This window comes from Diachasmimorpha longicaudata, chromosome 9 (genome assembly GCF_034640455.1).
Source record: "Diachasmimorpha longicaudata isolate KC_UGA_2023 chromosome 9, iyDiaLong2, whole genome shotgun sequence".
NCBI lineage: Eukaryota > Metazoa > Arthropoda > Insecta > Hymenoptera > Braconidae > Diachasmimorpha > Diachasmimorpha longicaudata.
In genome coordinates this window covers 4,230,865-4,255,269 of record NC_087233.1, presented here as the reverse complement: position 1 = coordinate 4,255,269, position 24,405 = coordinate 4,230,865, and the positions used below count along the sequence as shown (strand labels likewise).

Genomic DNA, 24,405 nt, shown 5'->3' with positions numbered 1-24,405 from the left:
GCCAAAGAGCTCAAAAAACTGGAAGTAATAATGGTATTTTGTTAATCTCCTTAAAGGAAAAAAACAAAATGGTGTTGAGTGTGTGTACGTGTGACGATTCCCCACTTGAATGTCGGTGATAAAAAATGTCGAGGCCCCGGGCGACGCCAGTCGGTTCTGACCCGTGGCCGCGTGAGGTTCCAGTTCCTCCCATAAAGTTTTCAAGTGCCATCCGATTTCCATCCACCAGGAAATAGTTCAAATTCCCAACCAAAATAATAATAATAGTAATAGGGAATTTGAATAGGTACAGGGTAAAGTGGAGTTGAAGACCGGTTGGATTACGTGCACATAAAAACGCAGCGGTGATAAAAAGGCGACTGCGCATTAACGAGACAGATTGAGGAAGGGACACGTAGTGGGAGGCGATTGAAAACCCTCTGGAGTTGATCGTCACATGGTATCAAGATTTTTTTTATTGAATATTGTGCGCAAGTGCTTCGCGAAAAGTTTTGGCAATTCAAAAAGTATTTTTTTACATTTCGTTGAGTGTTTTTTATTCTTAAAAAAATTTTTTTATTGTTGATTTGATTCGAGAATTGTAAAGGAAAAAAATTCAATCATTTCTTAAATTTATTTGTTAATTTGTTAAGTTGATAGATGTCAAAAATCAATTTTATTTGGTTTTCTGAATCTGTTTTGCAAGTTAAAAGATTTGTTTAACTTTAACATGATTTTTTTATTGGGTTTTTATTATTTTTCATGGATGAGTATTAGCAAACTCGAAATGATTGGGTTTTTCCTCAACAATTGGTGCTGAATAAAATCAGTCATTAGAAACAAGTTGTTTTTTAATGTTTTACATTGACAAAAAGTTTGAAATATATTTTTTAAACGCTCTTCGAAGGGAATTGAGAGTATTCTTTATGTTAAAAGGATTTTTTCAATTGATTTTCGAATTTTTGATGTTTATAAATATTAAACATAGACTTCAGTTTTTTCAGGAGCTTTTTTCTGCTACAAATTACGTTGCGATTAGTTTGCGATATACAAAACGTGATTTTTTAGGGGTTGAATGGGGCGTTTCAAGTGGTTTATTGTTTGAAATTATCAGGGGTTTCTTATCATTCAATGATGCTCCATTTCATTGTAAAAATCGTCTACCTTATTTTCTAGGCTCCGACAATTCTCACTGATAATTCAGCAAAACAAAACCCGCAAATAAATATTTCAAATAATAAAAAAATATTCAAAATTCTTTGAATTTTCTAGAATAAAGAAAATTGTAAAAATTTCCAAATTAATCCCTAATTTGTCTTTCACACAATTTTTTTCAATGAAAATTTTCAATCAAAATGAATGATCGTTTTTTAATAATTTTTTCATAGATTGGGCCCGCGAAAATCGTCGATCCTAAGGATAATTCAATTATTCCAAGAAGTAATAAATAGTAATCATAAAAAATTTCATTTAAATCTACTGAAAATCGTCATTTGTTGAGTCTAGTTAAAAAGAATAACTTTTTGATTTCCAACCGATTCCCTAGAATTTGAATGATCAACAATTTTGTTTAAAACGCCTAGAATTCTATTCAACTCCTCAGACATGAATAATGTATCTAGGATCAGGGTTCAAGGCAGACATAATGCCAGACGTTTATCGAGAGTTGTGGCCGAATAGTTTCCCTCCTTCCTTGTTCATTTCTTCAACGATTTATCACTCGAGTTCAAGTTTTCCGGATTAGCTTCAAGGGACAGGAGGTTTGTACAGGGAATTACCATTGACCTGAGTTTTCCTCATGCACTCAAGGAATATTTTGTATAGTTGTGATGCAACTGACTCTTCCGCACAGGCCGCAGGTCTCTCCCAATTTTTTTTTAATACAAAAATTGAAGATTTTTGCTTCTCGTGCAAAGAATCCGACTTCAGGACTTTCTCCAAAATTTTATTCATTTTTGGGGGGGGGGGGGAGGGAGATGTAGGGTCTGTGAAAAAGTGAATAGTGTAATTTAGCAATTAATTTTCAACTTATGTTCTTGATAATTTGATTTTTTTTTTCAATTTTTCCTTGAAAAAAAAAAATATTTTTAAAAAATTGATTTTTCAATTTGATTATTTTCCCTCACGTTTTGAGATTGATTTGTATCGCTAATGGATTTTGCAGAAAATTATTTTCAATTGTAGATATGATACAATGAGTCAATTATGAAATTGCTGAGTCTTTTCATTTTCCTCAGTCGAATAAATAATTTACCTTTCAAGAAGATGATTTATGATTCTGTCACCTTGGCTATCAATTCTCGTTTCCATTAGATTTATCTTTATTGAGGATGAGGTACCCACATATGACAGCATGTACTGCTACAATAACAAGCAGTCCGGTCTGATTCACATTCTCCCAGTTAAAGGGGTCCATTTTGACACAAATCCCTGACAATTGACCCGGTTAATTTTTTTATAAACTTTTTACACGAAAACAATTGCGAAACTACCCTCGACGTTCAATTATTCAAAACAGATTGAGAGAGAACTTCGTTCTTTGTGGGTCCTAGGGTAGAGGTGAAGTGATAGTGAAATTCTTCATTTGACCCTCAACATGAACGAACCCTTCTGCCTCCCTCATTTGACCCTTCACTTTTTTCTGACCCACTTTACCCCTCTTCCCTGAATCGGAAATTTGTCGCTCCATTTAATTCGCTTTAACGAAAATAAACGACGAAATATTGTACTTTTACTGGGTCAATGGGTCAATTATCCCAGAATGTGGGTTAAAATATATCTGTTTCTAAAAACTCTGATTGAAAACTGTAAAGGTCAAAAGGGAGGGAGGGAGGGAGGGAGGGAGTGGATTTGTTGACCCCACTCAATATTATTTCATTCTACAAAACATTTGACCCCTTATTAACCTTTGACCCATTCGACTTTTGTCGCACGCAGGTGAAGTATAAAAAATCGTCACATAGTTGACATTGCAACGTGTTATCGTTATCTAAACCTCAAGTGCAACTATTACGAATTTTCCCCACGACAAGATAATCAATATTTAAAAAATGTAAATGATAAATCGAATGAGCTCTGTACATATGTATGAAAATATCTATTTCCAAGTTCAGAACAGGATCGTCAATGCAACATATATATTTTGTATATGTTAAAAATATATCTCGAATGATCTCGAATGAATAAACATCAAAACAAACTATTTTATCTCGTAAATTTACCCCTTCGTGACGCGATTCCTTTTTAACACGCGATAAATTACAATAATAACAATTTCTCTTGTTTTATGGTCTAATGGGTTGACGGAACCGTCAACGGGGTCAAACGGGAGAGGTGAGGGTGTACTGGGACCACTCGCTTTACCCTCAAGAGGATTTGACCTTCAATCCTTCTCCGTTTAACCCTCAGTCATTCCATGAACTTATAAAAATGAAAAAAAAATCACGTCATCGAAGTGCTCCTCTGGATTTTTTAGTCCTTCTTATTTAAGGGTCAATCCTGTTGACCCAACGGTCTTAGGGGTCAACAATTTTGTCTCAGCGACTTCTACGAGCCTATTCCTCGTGCCAACCTTGAACAATTCTCAAGGACAAATGTTCACAATTAATTTTCCTTAAAGAGCTCGTGTGCAGTTTCATCGGATCACGACAAATCATTTTTTTTCCGGAAGTCGCGTCCGTAGATTTTATTTTTAAAAATGTCTTATAAAAAATTGTTTAGAACTTTGATAATTAATAGTTGATTGCGGTTATTCTGGTTGGATGGAGAGCATTAAACACAATCGGATATTTTTTTTCGGCTTCTGTGGGTCAAAAAAATTGTGCTGCGTCCAATTGAGGAGAGGTGGGGTGGGGGGCGCTAGGGTCAACTTGTCTGCGGGTTGAATGAGAGGAAAATCTAGTGCCACACGAGTGCATGACGATTTCATTTCAAGTGGCTGCGACCTTGATGTGTAATCTCGCACGTGGAGAATTCTACATTGTATGCATCGTAAATGAATTATTATTTTTTTATCATCATGAAACCTTCAATGTTTCTCATCCATTTGCATTACTCCTTTTCCAATTATAAATCATTTTTTTGTGGGTTTTTAAGTCAGGTGATGAGAAATTATATGCACGAGTAGGCGAGAATATTTCTCACTTTTCATTTTTTATCCCATCAATAATTATAGATCGAGAATATTACCAGTATTTTTAATTAGTTGGAGTGAAATCGGTCTGTTCAATATTTTATAAATCAAGATTGGCTGAGTGAAACTTCCAGATTTTTCTCCCATTTTCGAGGTCATTTCGTGGAGTTAAAAGTGGGCCTTGACCCATCCAAATCGGATCATTCGATCGAGGGAATATTGATGATTGAAAATAATCGTTTTCCATTGAACGATTCAATTTGCGGATTAACGGAGGGGAAATTTCCAATTTTTAATTGATGTTAATTAACAATCGACTGAGTGAAATTTTACCATTTTTTTTTCACTCTCCAGATAGTTCTATCGAGTTTGAAATAGGCCTCGACCCATCCAAATCGATTCACTCATTCGTGAACTATTGACGTCAAAATCGATAGTTAAAATTTACCTAAATGATAAGCCCAATTAATTCTAAAATTATTAATAATTCCATAAAATGACGTTGCGATGTCACTCAGTCATGCGACTGTCGTGTAACGCCTGATGACTCGTCATTTTTCCATCGATAGCGTTCGATATTTATCCGAGTGACGTTCTTACTTGTCACCAGACAGAAGAGTGGGCTCAAATTTTCAGCGACACCGAGGGTTTCGTGACTTCACGCGCCAGTCGGGTGCAATCACTGGGCGGAGTGCGTGTCGTAATAATCAGTATTTCAAAAATTCAAATTAAAAAATCACCCGATCAGTCCCCCGCACAAAAAAAAAATCCCCTAAAAATTGTGAAGAAAAATCAATAAATCAAATGAAATTAAAAATCGATTTTTAATCGGTAATTTAAAATTTCTATAATTTTGATTTAATTGTGAATATGGATTTACCGGTGAGTAATATGCCTTATCAGTTAGTCGATTTTGAAAAGAGGTTTGTACACGTCAAATTACTGACAGTGAGAGAAAAAATTAAATGACTGCGGTAAATCGTCAGTTTCGCGAGTGAAAGTTTCGCGGGGAATTTCCTTTCTCATTTTACTCTCACTCCTGTCGATTACATGATTGCAGAAAGTGTTATTTCGATTATTCAATGATTCCCAGGTTGATTCCCGGGGGTCCCAAAAGACCCCACCCCCCATTGACAATTAACAAAAAATTTTTTCAATAAAAAAAATAAAAACCTACGACTTAAAAATAATTTTATCAATAAAAACCTACATATCTTATTGTTTCATTTGTGGCTAACAGTTTTGTTCAACTTTGTTAACTAAAAATCTAAACTAAAAGTAATGTTTTTCAATCTTTCGAAACAACAATTGAAAAAAAAATTGTCTGCTATTTTATTCTAATCGTCTAAGCGCAGTAATTGTTTACTACTTTGAATACTTCATGACTTCTCGAGTCATCGACGGACTGTCGAGTAGTTCCGCATTATGAAAGTTGTTGACAAGTCACGGTGACAACAATGGCCTATAGTGTAGACAATGACACCGTCGAAGGCAATCTTATCGTTATTTTTTACTTTTAAAATGAATCAGTGATAATTGTCACGATACGAACGACGTCTACTAGTTATCGGGTCAACTGTCTGTATTAATTAATAAGTCTAATATTTATTCAAGAATGGGAACGATCAATGAAGTTAATAGGAGTTGAATAGATTTAATAGATAGATTTTTTTCAGGGTAATTTAAAAGATAGATTTGACAGGTAAATTTATCAAATAAATTTCATACGTCGATTCACATGTTCATTCAATACCATAGATTATGATAGACTTTAGGAGTAGATTTGACGCCTATATCTAGTAGGTAGATCTAGCAGGTAGATTTATTGAGTAGATTTTTCAAGTGAATTGAATGTGCAAATTTATCCGGTAAATTAAGAGACTAATCAAAGACATTTATCAAATCCGCTCGATAGATCAATCTAACAAGTAGATTGAACTCAAGGTAAACTGATTAAGCAGGTCAAATAGGTAGATTAGGTAGATCTATCAAATAAATTTCATCTGTCGATTTATCGGACAGCTTTGCCTGCGCGTTTATTGGGTACATTTAATACGTAGATTTTTGGGGTAGATTTGATTAGGTAGATTTAGCAGGTAGATAGATTTATTAGATACATTTGCCGAATAGATTTTATGGATCGATTTATCTGACAGATTCGATAGACAGATTTATCATGCCATTTTAATAAGTAGATTTCACAGCGGACTTGGCACTTGTATCTAATCGGTAGATCTAGTAGGCAGATTTCGCAAATAGATGTATTAGGTGAATTTAATTAATACATTTGTCAGGTATTTTGAATATGTAGATTAATCCGATAAATTATGACGACAGACTCTTCACGTTGACTTGATAGATAGATTAAACAGATAGATGGATGTCATGATAGATTGAGTGAACCGGCCAAATAGGTAGATTTGGCAGGTAAATGTGGCACCTCGATTACTCAGACGTATCTAATAATAGTGAGTACCGTCAGATTTGGCAGCTGCCTTCAACGGGTAAATCTAACAAACAGATTCTCCAGATAAATTTAGTAGGTGACTGGTGTAGATTTGGTGGGTGGGGTCATCACATTTAATGCCCCTGTTCATCTCATAAATTGAAGGCCCAGATTTGGTGGATCTATTCAATAAGTAGATTTGAGAGGTAGATTTGTCACTGAAGTTTGACAGGTTGACTTAAACGGGTAGATTTTTTATGTAAAACCTTGAATTTAGGGAAAATCTACCCATTTTTCTCCCAATTTATTCACATTTTCTCGAACATTCGTTGACTCACATTCATCAATTTTACTTCCCTTGTAATTAGTGACCCGAATGCCCGGATAACGTCACATTCTCATTGTATTCGTCAGCGTTATAAGTTGCAAGTCAGTTTTACTGGTATATCCGGACAATTCGACTCCCCATTCTTCATATTTCTGTCGAAAAACTGTCATTTCGTCGTTTCTATCGGTCGGTCATCATCAGTTGATTACATGTGGGAAAACTACTTTAACGAGGGGAGGGATTACACGAGTTAATAATATGAAAAATTGGAGGAAAAATTATATATTTGATTTCTCATTCTCGTATTACGTTTCACTAGGTAATTACGGGTAATCGTGCTGGGAATAATGATACCGGACTGTCATTGACCTTGAGCCTGAAGAATTTCACGGTCACTGGATATTTCCATGAATTTAAACTAGACACCGGATTGAAATGTATGATCTCGATCAGTGATTCCAATTTAATTCGATGGAGCGTCAAAACATGAAATAAAGTTTTAAAAATACGACCCATTTTGCCCCATCCGTACATTTATGTGTTTGACTTTTTCGGGGCTGAATGGAATGTTTTTCCAGAATATTTTTAACAATATTTGAGGGTAGATTATTCATTGTTGAACATAAAGTAGTGAATAAATATTTGTGATATAGTAGGGAACACAATTTTGGGATTTTTGCTATATTAACTGGGAAATGATGAAATGTGATAAGTTGACTTATCTCTGAGTCGACTTTTTGAACGATATCTCCGAATCGACGATAGATAACGGAATTTTCGTAATAACCTTTTTTGTAGAACTCAAATGGCTCTACAAAAAATCATATGATGAAAATTTCGTTATCTTGCCTACATTTCGAGATATTCATCAGAAAATCAATAATTAGAAGTGGATTATCTCCTTTTACCACTCAGCTACTGATATGCTTCTAGATTTTTGATAACGATAATTGTTAGTTGAGGGTCTAATACAAAATTATGGTCGGCTAATTGATGGCTCTCTTAGGGGCCTGACCCCATAAAAATTGAGAAACGTACAACACATATCCACGGGACCTGGGTTCGATTCCCGTGTAGTTTAAGGCAATAAGGGAAGTTCTTTTCTAATTCGAATTCTCTTAGAATTTAATGCCCTAACGAGCACTGAGAAGTCATTTTTGCCAAATATCCATTTACTTCAGGGAAATATTTATATTTTGAATTCTTCATTTCTGAAATCGAGAAATTCCCGGAGAATTCTGATTAGATTTAAATAGCATTAATTATATTGCTGTAGAACATGATCATGTTAATTATAACTTTGAGTGGATTCCTGCAATAATTATGAGCATTAAATCAATCATCGAAATTCTTCTAAATAATTATTAAGAGTTTATTGAGGGTCACTTGGAAAATCCTCATCTTCTAGAGTAATATGATTATAATCACTTAAATCTAATTCAGTCCCCTGGGCAGTGATTAGACTGGAGAAATACAATTTTCAAAAAATCAATATTTCTCTGAAGTAAACAAATATTTGCGAAAAATAATTTTTTTTCTCCGCGAAGTTAAACGGTATTTCAGATAAATCATTTTTTTTTTTTAAATTGAGATTTTGAAATTAGAAATTGGCCACGTTAACCCCTAGGGCAGGGGCGGCCACCCTCCCCTTCCACTTTCAATCAATTACTGCGGGCAAACAAATTTTAGGTAAAAATTAACCCTTCAGAGGGCGAAACAAGGGACGAATGTTAGTTTTACCCCAAAAATGACCCTCCCAAGTCTGACACGTTTTACCCTCCGGAGATCTAATTTATTTCAAAATCCCGTTCCCTCTGAAGACGTAACAGCACAAGCCGATTTTTCACGTTTATCACCTGAATTAATTAAGAAATTAAGTACCCGGGGTGCGCAAATGACCCCAGTGACGCAGCCACGTGTGTATACCCACCCAGTGACGTCAATAGACCGGATAAAAAGTAAAACAAACATCCGTATGACATCTCGACTGACTCAGACTTGGGAAGAAAAAACCTTTTTTTTATTTTTCAATCGTTGAGTGTACCCGGGACATTTATTAACGCACAGCCCCGAGGATGTCATTATGCTCCGATTACATACTCGATAGGGCAGCGTGTCAATGCAATACGATTGTATAACTAGATGCCACGTAATAAAAATCGGGACGGGTCTGGAGTAACATCTCCGTGGAGTCAATCGCAGGTAGTTTTTTTTTTGTCAGGACGATTTGAGAGACCGGTTATGGCGTGCCTGGTTCTCGCCGACGGTCTCCCCCTCCCCTCTCTGGGCATCTTTCGAGTCTCGGAGACGGGGTCTCAAGGTGATACGACACTCCTGAGGGAGTGCAGCGGCTTCGGGCAGTGGAGATTATTCTAGAAGTTGCTGGGGCACCTGTTTGTTCCTTCAGGTGGACAAATGGCAATTTTCTATTGAAATTTCCATCGGACATCTTAGGAATTTTTGTAGTTAAGGGGGCTGTTGATATTTCAGGGGATTCCAGTTCAGAAGTTCATAATTTTGGGGGGAAAGCATTTTATTGGGGGTAGTTTAAAGGAGGGGGTAATTATTTCCAAAAAGTGACATAAAAATCGGGGAGAATTAGGGAAAAATGCATCGAAATTGGTAGGAGATTTTTTAAATTGATATTTGAGTAATGTTGGCTGAATGTCGGCTCAATGTCGGCGGAGTGTCGGCTCAATGTTGGCGGTTCAAAAAATTGATTAAAAATGTTCTTTTTTTAGTTAATGAGAATCAGAGAATACAATGAGAGATTTGGATAAAATGAAAGAAATATTTTTCGGTTGAAATTTGGTATTTTTCGAGGTGAGATATTTTTTAGTAAAAAAATGACATACAATCTGTTTGTTTGTAATCTAGTCGTCATTTGAATGCAAACAATATGGATTTTCAGAGAAAAATTTTGCGAGGTTGTTTTTCGCATTTGAAATGGGCGATCATCCTCGTCCTTCTCTTTTTCATTCCCCTTCAACACGCGGAAATTGAGGAGACTATTCTGGCCTTCGTCTCGCATCAAGAGCTGACGTAATTCATTTCCCTCACGATTTGTGTCTTTTTTGCGATTGACTGTCGATCCAAGCGCAAACCTGTTGCCTGATTTAGCAATTCGGGGAGAGTGAATTTGGAACGAATGCTCGAGTGATAAAATTATTGGCAATAAAATTCGCGATATGCCCGTCATTAGCGGTGATTTAATACCTCTAAATTATGAAATTCGCGAATTTCTAAAATGGATTTCTCTTAAAAAGAGACCCCTTCTGCGCCAGTATTTTTCCGCTATCTTTTTGAGATACAATAATTAAGATAGAAGAATTAGCAAAGCGATTTTTAAGGATTTTCAGTCAACGCGAAAATTTTCAATTTGAAGGAGACAAAGTTCATAGCTTCAACTGTCAAGATAATACAGAAATGATAAAAGTATTGATAGTAAAATTTGCAATATATGCGTTAATTACTTCATTAAAATTGTAAAAAACCATTTAGTTTGTTAAATTTTTTCAAAATTCATGGAGACAAATTTTCCATATAATTTTCTATCGCAATGCTGCAGTAAAAAAAATATATTTGTCAAATATCCATTTACTTCAGGGAAATATTTAGTTTTTAATCCTTTATTCCTGAAATCGAGAAATTCCCTGCAAAATGATTATCGTAATTTAATCTGTAATCACAGCGAGAAAAACAATTTTCACAAAATAAAGACGTCTCTGAAGTAAATGGATATAAATTTCACGAAATTTCTGGTAAATTTCCTGTTGGTTTTCGGAAATTTGCCGGCAATTTTAAGGAAATTTCCAGTCGTTTCAGCCTAATTTACAGTAAAGTAAATTTACGGTAAAATTGCCAGGCCCACAATTACTCAATTTTATATAAAAAAAATTTATGTATGAAAATGTTATATAAATGTAAAATATTATTAATTGAAAATATATCTTACAGACAGCAGACGCATCGCTTCCAAAAGCCATAAGAATGTCGAGTTCTCCAGTTCTCGAAGGTGAGGAGAAGGCGGAGCTGGTAGACGAGCCCCTGTTCAGCACCCTGGACATCGTTCTCCTGGGGGCCCTTCTCCTCGCCGGTGTGTGGTACCTCATGAGGAGGAACAAACAGGAGGAATACACACCGACGACAAAATCATATTCGATTCAACCGACGACTTACACTGCCCCAGCGCAGTCGGAAAATTCATTTGTCAAAAAGTTGAAGACATCAGGACGTAGTTTGGTGGTGTTCTATGGTAGCCAGACGGGTACTGGTGAAGAATTCGCTGGACGACTCGCCAAGGAGGGGGTCAGGTACAGAATGAAAGGAATGGTAGCGGATCCTGAGGAAAGCGATATGGTAATGACAAGAAAAATATTTTTTAAAATATATTTATCTAAAAATCAATTAATTAAATATTAGAAAATTAATATTTTGTATTTTGAGTTTAAGAAATTGATTTTTAGAGTATAGGTATTGAAAAAAAAAAATATATATATATATATATTATATAACCATTATATATAGTTATATTCAGTGATTTTTATTGTTTTTTCTTCTTTTTAAATGGAATTTCAATTCAAAAATATAAAAAAATGAGTTTTAAATTAGTTTTGGATATTTTATATATATTTTTTTCACCCGTTACAACATATCAAATACATATATGACATAACACAGACACATACACGTATTTTTGTTTAAAAAAATACCAATAATTGAAGGAAAATCTAATTTTAAAAAACTGGAAATTGTGAAAATTCAATATGACAATGATTCAAATTGTTTAAACAAATAAGCCTTTCGCCCCTGGCTTCATAAGATATCTCACGGGGCAAGACGGGCCTTTCTTCAATTTAAATTGACAAATAGATTTTTTAATTGTGTTTTTTTAAATTCTATTTTCTAGGAAGAACTAGTGAATCTAAAGTCCATCCCTAATAGTCTGGCAGTTTTTTGCATGGCGACTTATGGTGAAGGTGACCCAACGGACAATGCCATGGAATTTGTGGATTGGTTGAAGAATGGAGATGCAGACCTCAACGGCCTGAATTACGCGGTGAGTTATTAAAAATTATTAAATAAAAATTCCACAACGAAGAGACGAACCGAAATAAGTCCCTTCTGACTACTGACCAGTTTTCAATGATTATCTCGAAATCTAGAAGAGATAACAAAATTTTTATCATGACCTTTTTTGTAGAGCGGATCGAGTACTACAACAAAGGTCATAACAAAAATTTTGATATCTGCTTTAGATTCGGAGATATCGCTCAAAAACCGGGCTGAGCTGTCATCTCATCTCGGTTCACCCATTCATCACTGAGTTCGGATAAAAAATCCTGGTGAACTCAGGAGAAACCCAGAACATTCCAGTGTCCATTGACTATTTGACTCGACTGTTCACAATGAATCCTGTCACGATGAGTCTCGGACTGAACCGAATAAACGAGAGACCCTGACGTCACAATAGTTATATAACGCGCACGTCCACGGCGCACGTGTCTCTCGCGATAGCCGACGGAGGTGATTCGTCGAAGGTTTTCCTCGTTTAACACTTTGTCCGTCGGGTTTTATTATTCTAACGGATTGCCAGTGATGTGCTTAGCGAATATTAATTTTTCAGTGTTGAGGAATGATTTTTGAGGGAAATATGAGGCGATTGAAGAGTCTTGGAAAAGTCGCGTGGAGTTTCTCAAGATGTGATGGCGCTAGGGGCGTGCGGCAGCACTCGGTACTAAGTCTCCCGACAAATGTCCGTTCAAAATTTAACGCTAAATTAATTTTTTTACATTCCATTTACCCCCATTCGAGGGGGAGCTGGGGGCCGAACAGCTAGAGGCTTTCGTGTTGGGAAATTATGATTAATGTTACATGATAATTTTCTTTTTTTTTTGTGAATTGAGACATCTCAGGGATTATCGTCCTCAGGCACAAAGTCCAGGTTTTTTTGCTAATTTATGTTCTAGATAAATCGAGAAATGGGGGAAAGTGGGATTTTTTTAGTTGATAATGGAGATAGGCTTGACGTTCATTAACGTTAATTAGGGAAAGAGAATTAGTTGATATTAATTAGTGGAATTTTATTTCGTTTTTTTTTTTGAATTTATGGTTTGTTCGATTGGTTAAAGCGAATATGAATTTTGAATATTAAATTTTAATTTTTAATTTTTTGACGATCCTCTATTTTTAATAACTAAATCGTCTGGGAAAGATTAAAAAAACGATAAACATTCAGGGACCTTTAAATTCGCTTTAACCCAGAATCATTATATTTTATCATTCGTTGTTATTCAATAAATAATTTTAATTTTCACTGACCAATAGAATTTTGGATAAATTTGTTAATATAATTTTAATAAAATTTGTTTTTTTAGACGCGATGTCGTCCTTTGGAAAAATTCCCAATTATGTAGAGGTTGTTTATAGAAAATGTTTATAATCCTCCTTCCCAACTAATTTATAATCATCCAATTTGCCCTTGATATCACCAGGTGTTTGGCCTCGGCAACAAGACCTACGAGCACTACAACGAAGTGGCGATTTACGTGGACCATCGCCTGGAGCAGTTGGGTGCGACGAGGGTGCACGAGCTGGGACTTGGGGACGACGACGCTAAGTAACTATCATTTTTTATAATTCATTCCTCAACATTCTCCATAATTAATACGACTCTGCAATCACAGTATTGAGGATGACTTCATCACCTGGAAGGACAAGTTCTGGCCGGCGGTGTGTGACTTCTTCGGGATTGAGGGAGCTGGTGAGGATGTCAGCATTCGTCAGTACAAGCTCACTGAGCACCTGGACATGCCTGCCGAGAGGGTCTACTCCGGGGAGATAGCGAGGCTGCACTCGTTGAAGACTCAGAGGCCGTAAGTTACCAATATTCCCTCGTTATTGTTCAGTAATCAGAGTCAGGTTGAAGGATCATCAGGAAGAGGGTTCACAAAACCCAAAATTCCTCATCTAATTCTAAGAATTCACTCTTGATGATGAGAAAACTTCGAAAATTAATAATTCAACATCTTCTCCCCTGCAGTCCCTACGACGCCAAGAACCCCTATCTTGCCCCGGTGAAGGTCAACCGAGAGTTGCACGGTCCGACGTCCGATCGTTCCTGCATGCACATAGAATTCGACATCGACGGCTCCAAGATGCGTTACGATGCCGGTGATCACGTGGCGGTGTATCCGGTGAACAATTCCGAGTTGGTAAGCAAAATCGGTGAGAAATGCGGCGCCGACCTGGACACGGTGATCACCCTCACCAACACCGACGAGGAGTCCACGAAGAAACATCCGTTCCCCTGTCCCTGTAGTTATCGCACAGCTCTGACCCACTATCTGGACATAACCGGTAATCCTCGAACGCACGTGCTGAAGGAGTTGGCGGAGTACTGTTCAGATCCAGCTGACAAGGACAGGCTCAAGCTGATGGCCTCAACGACCGCCGAGGGGAAGGCTCTCTACCAGGACTGGATTGTCAATGACAATCGCAACATCGTTCATATTCTCGAGGACGTGAAGAGTTTGAAGCCAGCGCTGGATCACCTCTGCGAACTTCTACCGCGTCTCCAGTGTCGGTACTACTCAATCTCCTCGTCGTCGAAGCTCTTCCCCTCGGATATTCATATCACGGCTGTTGTTGTTGAGTATAAAACACCCACTGGGAGGATCAACCAGGGAGTTACCACCACTTGGTTGAAGCAGAAACACCCCACGGATCCACCCAGCACTGTTCCCATCTTCGTGAGGAAGAGCCAGTTCAGGTGAGGAGATCGTTAATTTATTCATTAATTAATTGTTATTGAAGGCAATTAATTTTTTGGAGGTGGAAATGTGCTCCGTGTTTTACGTCTCCCCTGGTCATCAATTAACTATCAATTGTTAGTTAATGGAAGACCATTCAGTACGTGAACAAGTGATTAAGAGAATGGAAATGTACTGAAGACTTCTCCTTCAAGATTATCCATTCAAATAATTAATTAAATATTGAATAAATAAAATACAGGTTGCCCTCGCGTCCAATCACTCCGATCATCATGGTCGGGCCAGGAACTGGGATTGCTCCCTTCCGTGGCTTCATCCAGGAGCGGGACCTCGCCAGGAAGGATGGCAAAGAGGTTGGTGACACTATCCTGTACTTCGGCTGCAGAAGGAGGGACGAGGACTTCCTCTACAAGGAAGAGCTCGAGGAATACGTGAAGAGTGGAACCCTCAAACTTCACACAGCCTTCAGCAGGGAGCAGGATAAAAAAGTTTATGTCACGCATCTTCTGGAGAAGAATATGGATGAGATCTGGGACGTCATCGGGGCGAAGAATGGACATGTTTATATTTGCGGGTGAGTTCCATCGAAAAATAAACAATTTGAACGACTGAATATAAATAAAAAAATAAGCTGCGGATGTACTCAGCCACAAATGTGAGAATATATCGAAAAAAAAGCTTTTAATTGAATGAAAATTCCCTGAACAATTCGTTATTTAGTTTATAATTTTTTTCAGGGACGCTCGCAATATGGCACGCGATGTGCACAATATTCTTCTGAAGGTCGTCCAGGAGAAGGGCAAGATGACGGAAATGGAAGCAACGAACTACATTAAAAAAATGGACTCGCAGAAGCGTTACTCCAGCGATGTCTGGAGTTGAATATTTTTTATACAATATTTTTTATAAATACTGTCCCCAACGTGATGATGGGCTCTCTGAGGCTCCTCGTGGTGCCAGGTGCCCAGATGAGCGAAAGATATTTCTATTCTGTATATAATGCATAAATATTATTGCTTAGCAATTAATTGATTAATTGATCAATCATTAAAGTCTTTACACGGAAAAACAATGTAGACTTTTCCCTTAATTACGCAATTATCCCGAAAACGAGAGGGTTTACGAAGAAATATGTTGAGATATTTTTTACGGAAAATTTAATTTTGAATACAACATGTCTTGTTCCATTTCTTCGTCAAATCACTCGTTAGGGAGATAATTACGATTTTCATGAGACGAAACTACGCTGTCACTTCACTGAGGAATTGCGTCATTTATTTTGGTTAAATTAATGTGAAATTATCGAATGTTGGAGTGTTGTCTTCTCCACAATGATCATTTACTGTTTACTTCAATGCACATTTAAATTAAGTGATTCACTACTGAAATAACTGAACAATAATTAACATTAATCAATAGTTTATCACAAGCCCACAGGGAAGGGAGAATATTTTACAGTCCTTGAAGATGATATATATGTTTAGAAAAAAAATTTATCTTATTTCGATGTGAGAGAGTCAATCGTTATGTTGTAATAACGTTTACACATATTGTAATTGATATTTGTAATAGAAAAGAAATGCAGTTGATAATTTTTCTTGTCGGTTAATTATTGCTTTCCTCTGAATTTCACTGAAAAACAATTATAACACAATTTTTCCAGAATTTTCAACTGAAGTATTTTTTCCAAAGAGAAAGACACGATCGTAAAGCGCCACCTTGACAATGTAGACTGACATTATTTATGTCTGGACAGACAGACCTGTCCCTGAGATCGGTGATCCCTTCATTGTTGGGGGAGACTCCTAGTTTTGGGAAGAACTGACAATTTTCTCGTCTTCAGAAGTTAATTTAGATGTTTTAAATGCTTTTTTTACGATCAGTAGTCAATAATTCCGGGTTTTACAGTGTTTTTGTATGATCCAGGCATGACGAGGCGATCCTAACCTCCTCCGGCAATCAAAACAAATCCCCAAACCCCATTTTTCAAGTTTATAAATATATTTACGTGCCACGAGTGACGATAAATAATCAGAAATGAATGAAATTCTGGACGAAAACTTCAGGATTTATTATCCAAAAATAGAGAATTCGCTTAAAAATGCTTCGTTTATAGCTGTTGATGCTGAATTCTCGGGGATTAACACTGACAATGTTCCAGAACTCACGTCAGTATTCCTGATAAATTAATAACAAAACGACAATAAATAATCCTCAGGCAACAATTTAGAAAAAGATTAATTTTACTTAAACCTCGATATCTCAAAATCGGCTGAGTGAAAATAAATTTTTCTGATCTCATTTCGAAGGGTATTTCTCGACCTTTAAAATAAGTCGTCATTCACCCTGATCGCATCGTTAGTTCCCGAGATATTAGTAATTTTAGAATGTCCTTTGGCCTTTGCATTCTTCACTTGGAGAACAAATTGATTTTCTATGTTCTTTAGAATGCGAACATCTCAGGAGCGAGTGCTCCCCCATGAAAATGCCTCAGAACTTGTCTTGTGGGGTATTTCAGGGTCTAAAAAAAATACTTATGGTATTTTTTTCTAGAACCGTTCCTTCCCCAGAAATTTTCAATGAAAACTAAGTTGTTCCATTCTGTCATTATTTGAGATTTTCTCAAAATTTTGTTTTGCTGCATTTATTTTTATTTAGAGCGTCCTTATTATCCTTTAGATTATTTGATACAATCCAGGAGAGGTACGAGAAGCAGAGACAAAACATAGCACCCTTCAGTGTCATTCAAATAGGTCTGACGGCGTTCACAAGAGCCAAACATGAGAATAAATACATCGCAGAGCCTTTCAGATTTTATTTGCTATCGAGATCACTATTGCATGGCACCAATCAGAATTGTCAATGGGAGAAAACATCAACGAACTTTCTGCGAAATCATAATTTCGATTGGAATAAGGCAAGACATTCCAATTTTTCAATTAAAACCCCAATTTTACAAAAAACGACACATAAAGAATTTATTGATGATTCTTTCGCAAATGTGTGATTATTCCCTTACTGCGGGATTCCATGAGAAAATGTGAAGAGACATTTTTTGTTGGAAATCTATTTCTGCGCAAAAAGTGTTCCATGACATTTCCCTGTAAACCCACTCCTGAAGGAGATAATCTCGGTTTTCTTTACGTGAAAATCCCTTTATTCCTGTAAATCGTTGAAGTATCTCCAACTTGTTCACTTCAGCTGATGTACGGAGGCATCTCCTACTTGAACACCCAGGAGCAGAGTAAAATGAAGAGCCTCCTCAAGACGAACGACTACATGAGCAACATGGGGGCCTTCGCCTCTCTGCACGAGGAGAACAATCTTCTGCGATCGATAAAAATCGTGTCAGAGTGGCTGAAGGACTCCCCTGAATCCGAAAAATCCACGGAGATCACCTGCGAGGATTTTTTGCAACTGTGTTGCCTCCAAAGGCAGTTGAGGAAGTCTTTCAAGACCATCTGGACCGAGCACAAGGACCAGAAGATCTTCGTCATCAAAATCGATCCCGAGACCCGGAAGATTCTGGAGGAGAGGGACCAGACTTTCTTCGAGGAGCAGCTCCTGGAGTACACAATGGGCTTCACGAGGATCTTCAAGCTACTCTGTGCCCTGAAGAAGCCGCTCGTTGGACACAATCTCCTGCTGGATCTCATGTTCATGTACAAGCAGTTCCACGAGGATTTACCCAGGAGTTACGAGAACTTCAAGAAGGAGATTCACCAGCTCTTGCCAGTGGTATATGACACCAAACTGTTGAGCTATGAGATGAGGAAAATTGTGGATCCGAGGGAGGAAGGACAAGACAAAAAGAAGAAGAGAGGTATTGCTGTTCAAATTTCTATCTAGTGTAGAGTACTGCCCAGTTTTCAATGAATTTCTCAGAATCTGGGGGAAATAACCAATTTTTCGTCATGACCTTTTTTATAGGTCTGAATTCCCTCTACAAAAAAGGTCATGATGAAAATTCTGATATTTCTATTGGTTTAGAAGATATTCTTCGGAAACTCAGCGAAGAACCGAGTCGATTTGACGATTTTTTAGATTTGATATTAAAAAACATTTTTTACGTTTTAAAAAACATTTTTTTAATTTTTATTCAGAGAAGGGGAGCTCTAATATTCTCGGAGAGCTGTACAAATACTTTAAGGATGGAGAGGGAAGGCTATTAGGCTGGAATTCCCCGCAGATCGAATTTCCAGACGGCACGACGACCGGTGAGTTGAGATAACTAGAGGATTTCGAGATTTATTTCAGATTTTCGGAATTTTTGTTGCAGACACGGAGGCGTATCACGACGCAGGCTGGGACTCGTACTATACCGGCTTCTGTTTCGTGAAGATAGCTCATATTTTTGCATCTTTTCCCCGAAAAAGGTGAGTAAAACGCCAAAGTGTTGAACATTTTTTTTGTAAATTCACGGGATAAAATATGAGATAAGTTTCTGTAGCATGTTGAATTCTCGAGAATTGAGTCACGTTGAGATGATGGCCAGCCTCAAGGACCACGTGAACCGTGTGAATCTGATTCGAGCTGATGTGTCCCATTTGGTAAGTGAAATCGTTAATTTGCATTGGGTAATTAATTTTATACGAAAAATGCTGGATCTTATGTTTCCAGAGGCTTGATGGACCTGATCCCCCGTCGACGAGACCCCCCTGGCTGAATATCAGCGCCGTGAACTCGAGGCCCATTAGCACTGACGAGGTATTTAGACGTAATTTATTTTCTTCATAAAAAATTATAATTTTTTTCAGTTCTTATAGGAAATTTTTCCATAGGGTAATCGTTCTGTTCCGGGAAAATTCATTCTTACTTTCATGGAATATTCCTTCAATGCACACGCGAAAATACTACCACTATACTACCGAAGAATATTTATTAACTAGCAAAATAACGAAACCAGGAGGATTATGTTGAAAAAAATTAATCGCTTAATTAATAAATTAAATTAATCGCTTCAGTAGTTCTTGAAGTGAAGTGAACCGATTTTTTTAATTCAGATTCTACTGGCCCTATCGCCCTACGACTCCTGCGATGTCCAGTCGAACTCCTCGAAGAGCATCCTCGTAGCCGCCCCCAATTGGCGCACGTAAGTCCGACGAAATCTTTTTGCAAAATTAAAAAAAATGAAATCACGAGTAAAAACACGGGGGAAACGACCTGTCGTCACTCGCAGTATATTTTTTCATTCCAGTGACAACTAACACGCGTTATTTTCCCTCTCTGTTTGTTTCTCACACGTCTCAACCGACATCTGGGTTAACATAATACAAGCGCACCGAAACGCTCTAGAATTCCCATTTTTTCGCACTTTGATCCTTTCAACATGAAAAATTTCAGTCGTAAATTGAAATTTCCAATTTTACAATTCTCAAAATATTCGACATTCACCGATCGGCCATTTTTTAATGTTTAATTTTTTAAAATACAGTATCTAAATACCTTATATTTACAGAGTAGCTATAGAATTTTATCCCTGATATTTTTCGTTAAGAAAAAAAAATAATTTGTTGAAAATATCAATAGAAATTATTTCCTTTCGAACAGTAAAATTCCCTTCGATCTTTCGCGTAATTTAAATTCGATTTCTCTTTCCGTTCTCTGGTCACGAAGGGCTAGTTCCAGTTTCCGGACGAGGGCAAGTGAAATATATTATGAAAATAATTTTTTGTTGGAAAAATTCACTGGAATTGAGATTTAATGGTCCGCCAATCACGCAATCAGGGGATTCCCCCGGTTTTTTTCTTCGTGATTTTTTCCCCCATCACAATACTGATAACATCTTCACGAAGAGTGTCCGGAGACATCGGTAAATGTAATAATACTCAAGGATATTCCGCATTTAGCCTCAAATGAATAATCCCCGGGCAGTCGACGATCGAGAATGCATCTAGTGTCCACTTGATCCAACTTCGCGTTTCAACAGAGCCTTTTTCACCGCTACGGTGATATCAAGTTTTATGAGACATGTAGCTGGCAATGCTCCAGCCTCTCTTGACATTCGCCGCTTTGGAAGGCTTGACATTCTTCACAGGCTGTTTACACTCGCTTTTGTTAGTTTTTTAATCAATCAATTTTATCAATTTTCGTGGAGAGAATGGGGCAAAATGGACGGTCTTTAATATTTCAGTTGTCAAAAATCATCCGGAGTAATCAGTCGTTTTTTCATCATTTGGAAGCTTACAAAAGCGCTTTAAAATGAGAAAAAAATTGTTGACTTTCCAAAAGTTCCATTTCGCCCCTTTCCCAGTCGATTTCAACCCCTGCGACAATAATTTATCCTTCGAGATATTCATTAAATATTTTAAATCGACAAATACTTTTTATCATTTTTCTATTTTTTCCACTTCATGATTTCGGTTACCAATTTGGAGAAAATTTCCCTGATTTTTGGGTAGTTTTCTCTAGCCAATTAAGTCAAATTCATTAGTTCCCTCGCGTTTATTTCATTTTGTTTATAATTTTTCCGTCAAATTGACCTCCGTCATTTCAGGTTCAACAATATTTCTCGAGAAATCGTTTTTGTCTGTTAGATTTCACCGGCGAATCTCATAAAATTTGTTGTAAAGCCGTGATATGGTATATGAAATCATATTAAATGATAAAAAATATAATTTGTTTCGTGTTGGCACAAAGCGATTGTTTTTCACTGTAAAAAATGAAGAGTAACTATATAAATCATGTCTGGCAATGTCCCAAATTACCGAGCCAACCAGACGATGATTTTTCAACCGAAATGGGTGAGAATCGTTTTAAGAGGTTTTTAAACATGTAGTACAAATAAACTTGATTCAATCGGTTACCACTCAGTGGTAATTAATCATTTGAAACATGCATTGATTATTCGAAAATGGCATCGATGACTTTGAGGAGTAGATCACGTGAAAATATCTCGGGAAATGAGAGAAGTGGTCGTTCACCTCGAGCTATTTCAGGAGTGACGATCCCGGAGATTTTATTTTTCTTAGTTTCAATATTATGAGCTCCGGAGATGTTAACAGAGAGGATTATCGCGGTTTTCCGGTTATCAAGAGAGATTTTGTTGATTGATCGACGTTCAAGGGAGAAAATCCTCAATTTTTTCTATCAAAAAATTTCTGTTTCTAGGGCTAGGGATATTCTTCAGCACTTTCAGAACAGTAAGGACTTCCGGGCCGCTCCGTATAACCTTCTGAAGCACTCACCAGCTGTCAAGTCCTTCCTCTGGTGAGTGAAAATCGTCAGATGACGTTTAGAAGCCGTGAGAGTGAAACAAATGGAAAATTGCGCGAGTGAGCGGGGAGGCCGCCATCTTACAAGTGTAAGTAAGATGGCGGCATCCGTAGTAGCCATCACCTCGTACTTTTAAACATTCATTAAAATTATTTATCCGCCGTAAATTAATTTTAAATTTATTTTAACGGGTTCATAAAAAATGAACTAATTTTTTAAGCTATTCCGAGATTTGTTTTTTCTAATTTTTCAGTCACCCTCTGGTCAACAATTTGTTTTACTCTTCATGTCTCTTAACGATATCTGATTGGAAAATTTTTATGTATTATAAATTTCCTGAATTATTCTGGTGAATTAAATTGGTAAATCGATAATAAAAATAATCGAAACGGTTCAGAGGAAATTTTAAGAAAATTCTGGTGCGGGTACAGGAAAAGAAGTAGAAAGTGACAGGAAAAAATTCCAGTGCTACTTGTCTCAATTTTATTGTCTCAAAGAACATTTTTTCGAGCTTTCCCGAAAATTCTCAGAAATCCTCAAAAATTTCTCAGAAAAAAAAATAAAAGTACTTAGCACCATAAATGGTATCGTCAACGTAATTGGTCGCCAGTTCTCTGGCACACGTGTGCTAGGAGTGTCACGATAGAGCCCTCTAATTAGAGCCAAAATCGTCAGCAAGAATTAGCCAAGGCCGCCAGTTCAGTCTCTGCCAGAATCAAGTGACCAAAATTGTATTCCCTCCCAATTCCCCGTGATTTATCAATTATTCTTTTCCCAGGGGAACACTGGCGATATCTGGAAGTATGCTGGCACTGCTGATTCATCGAGCCATTCAGAAGCCGTCTGTTTCGTAGTAAAAAATAAAGAAAATAAAAAAAACAAAAGTCATAATTTTTTTTTCTCTCTTTTGAACAATGAAAACGACGACTCGAACATTTTTTTACTAGAATTCATGTCCCTCGTGGGCGATTATGAGTTATTTTGGGTGTTTACACCACAGACGATCGAGTATTTAACTGTTAAAAAGTAAACAGATTATTAGGGAAGACAACAGTTGGTTGAGACAGTTGGTTTTTCACTCAAATTCTCTGTCAATAAATTAAGAGGCCTCGAGAGTAAAAAAAAAACTGAAGGATAGATTCGACGAGTTTGTTCATTTTCTAGGAATTCGATGAAAAGACCCGAAGGTCGTCTGAAAAGAATAAATAATTTAAATAAATGTTCAAAAACACGAGGTGATTGACTGTTACGAGCGTCGCCATATTGACGACTCCTCCCCCATCCCTAGACTTCCTCAAAATGGCGACCCGTCCGCCTCGTATTTTCAAGTGTTTCTCAACTCATTAGTTCCCATCCGATTGTCCTGAAATTACATCACCCGGTATTTATAAAAGTGAACAAATATTGTAAGCCATCTTTCACATTTTTCCGTCCACTCTGAGCCGGAATAATCCGCGGCGTAAAGTTCATTTTTCCGTCTCTCTCTCGTAAAGCCTCTTAATCGTTTTCCTCTATCCCCCAGATCTCTTAAATTCACCGGCAATGCACTTAAAAAAAATAGATGAAAGGAAAAGCCACCTGCCCCGGTGAACATCAGAGATTGTCCCACCGAAATCGCCCACACGAAAATTTCAGAGTTTATTTCTAGGATCGGTAGCCTTGGGTAGTAGCCAGAGAAAACTTTTGAAATATCGAGGAACTTGAGGAGCACTGTTGCTACTTCTTACCCTTGGCTGAGTTTTCCCGTGTCTTGGTGACACTGGAGATGGTGCCGGGAGCATTGAGTTCACGAGAGTCAGCATCATGAGGGTGAGAATGAAAAGGGCATAAGGGCTCTCCATAATTTTTGAAAATAAAAAAAAATAGAAACGTCAATTTTCATCGCTCTATCAATATAAACAAAATAAAAAGTGCGCAGATCATGGACATACGCCTCTGCCATTCTGACGCTGATGTCAGCTGTCCGTGCTATGCTCCCAAGAGATTTATCTTCCTTTCGACTCGTTTCTGCGATATCACCGTGAGGATGACGAGTCCATCGCATGTCTGACGTCAGGACGTGGATTTATTATAAAAATTTTCATGAACAACGTCATCCTTGAGGCGAGGAGTCATCTCGTCACAGTGGTTGTTGTGAGGCCTACGCTCTAGGCCAGGGGCTAGGCTAGTCTATTTTAAACGGTACAGCTTATGAACCAAAAATAGTACTTACAGACCTCTTCATCAGCTTCCGAACCCGTCAAAATATTTTTTTTTATCACTCCTGCTTTGGCGATGAGCATTGTTTAATCGATGGCTTGATTTGTTATAAAATCTAATAGACCAGAAGAAGATTGAAGATAGATTGCTCCAAAAACTCTGCGCGTATTCCTACGAAATTGGGAGGAGGATGGAAAAATATATATATCGGGCAAAAGTTGGTAGATTTGACAGGTAGATCTGTCATATCGACGTAATAGGGAGATTTTAATGGTAGATTTGACAAGCGGGTCTGATAGATGATTTGATTGGCAGAATATATCGATAGATCCAT

General features: G+C 37.2%; 2 protein-coding genes across 5 annotated transcripts; both read left to right on the top strand.

Annotated features, from left to right (window-relative positions):
* The first annotated feature begins 176 nt into the window (after positions 1 to 176).
* Positions 177 to 16,253, top strand: LOC135165695 (NADPH--cytochrome P450 reductase). Of its 3 annotated transcripts, none has more exons than XM_064127231.1 (8): positions 177 to 439; positions 10,843 to 11,244; positions 11,795 to 11,944; positions 13,380 to 13,504; positions 13,572 to 13,760; positions 13,928 to 14,656; positions 14,899 to 15,231; positions 15,395 to 16,253. In XM_064127231.1, the coding sequence occupies exons 1-8, from the start codon at positions 437 to 439 to the stop codon at positions 15,537 to 15,539; spliced, it is 2,076 nt and encodes a 691-aa protein (XP_063983301.1). In that variant the 5' UTR covers positions 177 to 436; the 3' UTR covers positions 15,540 to 16,253. The 3 variants fall into 3 exon arrangements, with proteins under 3 accessions (XP_063983301.1, XP_063983300.1, XP_063983303.1); XM_064127230.1 differs by lacking the exon at positions 177 to 439 and adding an exon at positions 4,737 to 4,993; XM_064127233.1 differs by lacking the exons at positions 177 to 439; positions 10,843 to 11,244; positions 11,795 to 11,944 and adding an exon at positions 12,408 to 12,640.
* A 143-nt stretch (positions 16,254 to 16,396) lies between these two features.
* On the top strand, positions 16,397 to 23,116 carry LOC135165699 (pre-piRNA 3'-exonuclease trimmer-like). Of its 2 annotated transcripts, none has more exons than XM_064127243.1 (10): positions 16,397 to 16,825; positions 17,337 to 17,574; positions 17,859 to 18,480; positions 18,761 to 18,874; positions 18,937 to 19,033; positions 19,099 to 19,207; positions 19,278 to 19,364; positions 19,661 to 19,749; positions 21,768 to 21,866; positions 22,651 to 23,116. In XM_064127243.1, the coding sequence occupies exons 1-10, from the start codon at positions 16,695 to 16,697 to the stop codon at positions 22,724 to 22,726; spliced, it is 1,662 nt and encodes a 553-aa protein (XP_063983313.1). In that variant the 5' UTR covers positions 16,397 to 16,694; the 3' UTR covers positions 22,727 to 23,116. The 2 variants fall into 2 exon arrangements, with proteins under 2 accessions (XP_063983313.1, XP_063983314.1); XM_064127244.1 differs by having other exon boundaries at positions 16,398 to 16,825; positions 19,108 to 19,207; positions 22,651 to 23,113.
* The last annotated feature ends 1,289 nt before the right edge of the window (positions 23,117 to 24,405 follow it).

What these genes read in the sequence shown, in the direction of transcription:
- LOC135165695 (XM_064127230.1), top strand. An exon ending in TCGTTGAAGACTCAGAGGCC is followed by an intron (nt 13,761 to 13,927) that starts GTAAGTTACCAA and finishes TCTCCCCTGCAG; the next exon opens with TCCCTACGACGCCAAGAACC. An exon ending in GTGAGGAAGAGCCAGTTCAG is followed by an intron (nt 14,657 to 14,898) that starts GTGAGGAGATCG and finishes AATAAAATACAG; the next exon opens with GTTGCCCTCGCGTCCAATCA.
- LOC135165699 (XM_064127243.1), top strand. Translation starts at nt 16,695, where the DNA reads ATGAATGAAATTCTGGACGAAAACTTCAGGATTTATTATCCAAAAATA. An exon ending in ATAATTTCGATTGGAATAAG is followed by an intron (nt 17,575 to 17,858) that starts GCAAGACATTCC and finishes TGTTCACTTCAG; the next exon opens with CTGATGTACGGAGGCATCTC. An exon ending in GCATCTTTTCCCCGAAAAAG is followed by an intron (nt 19,034 to 19,098) that starts GTGAGTAAAACG and finishes ATATGAGATAAG; the next exon opens with TTTCTGTAGCATGTTGAATT.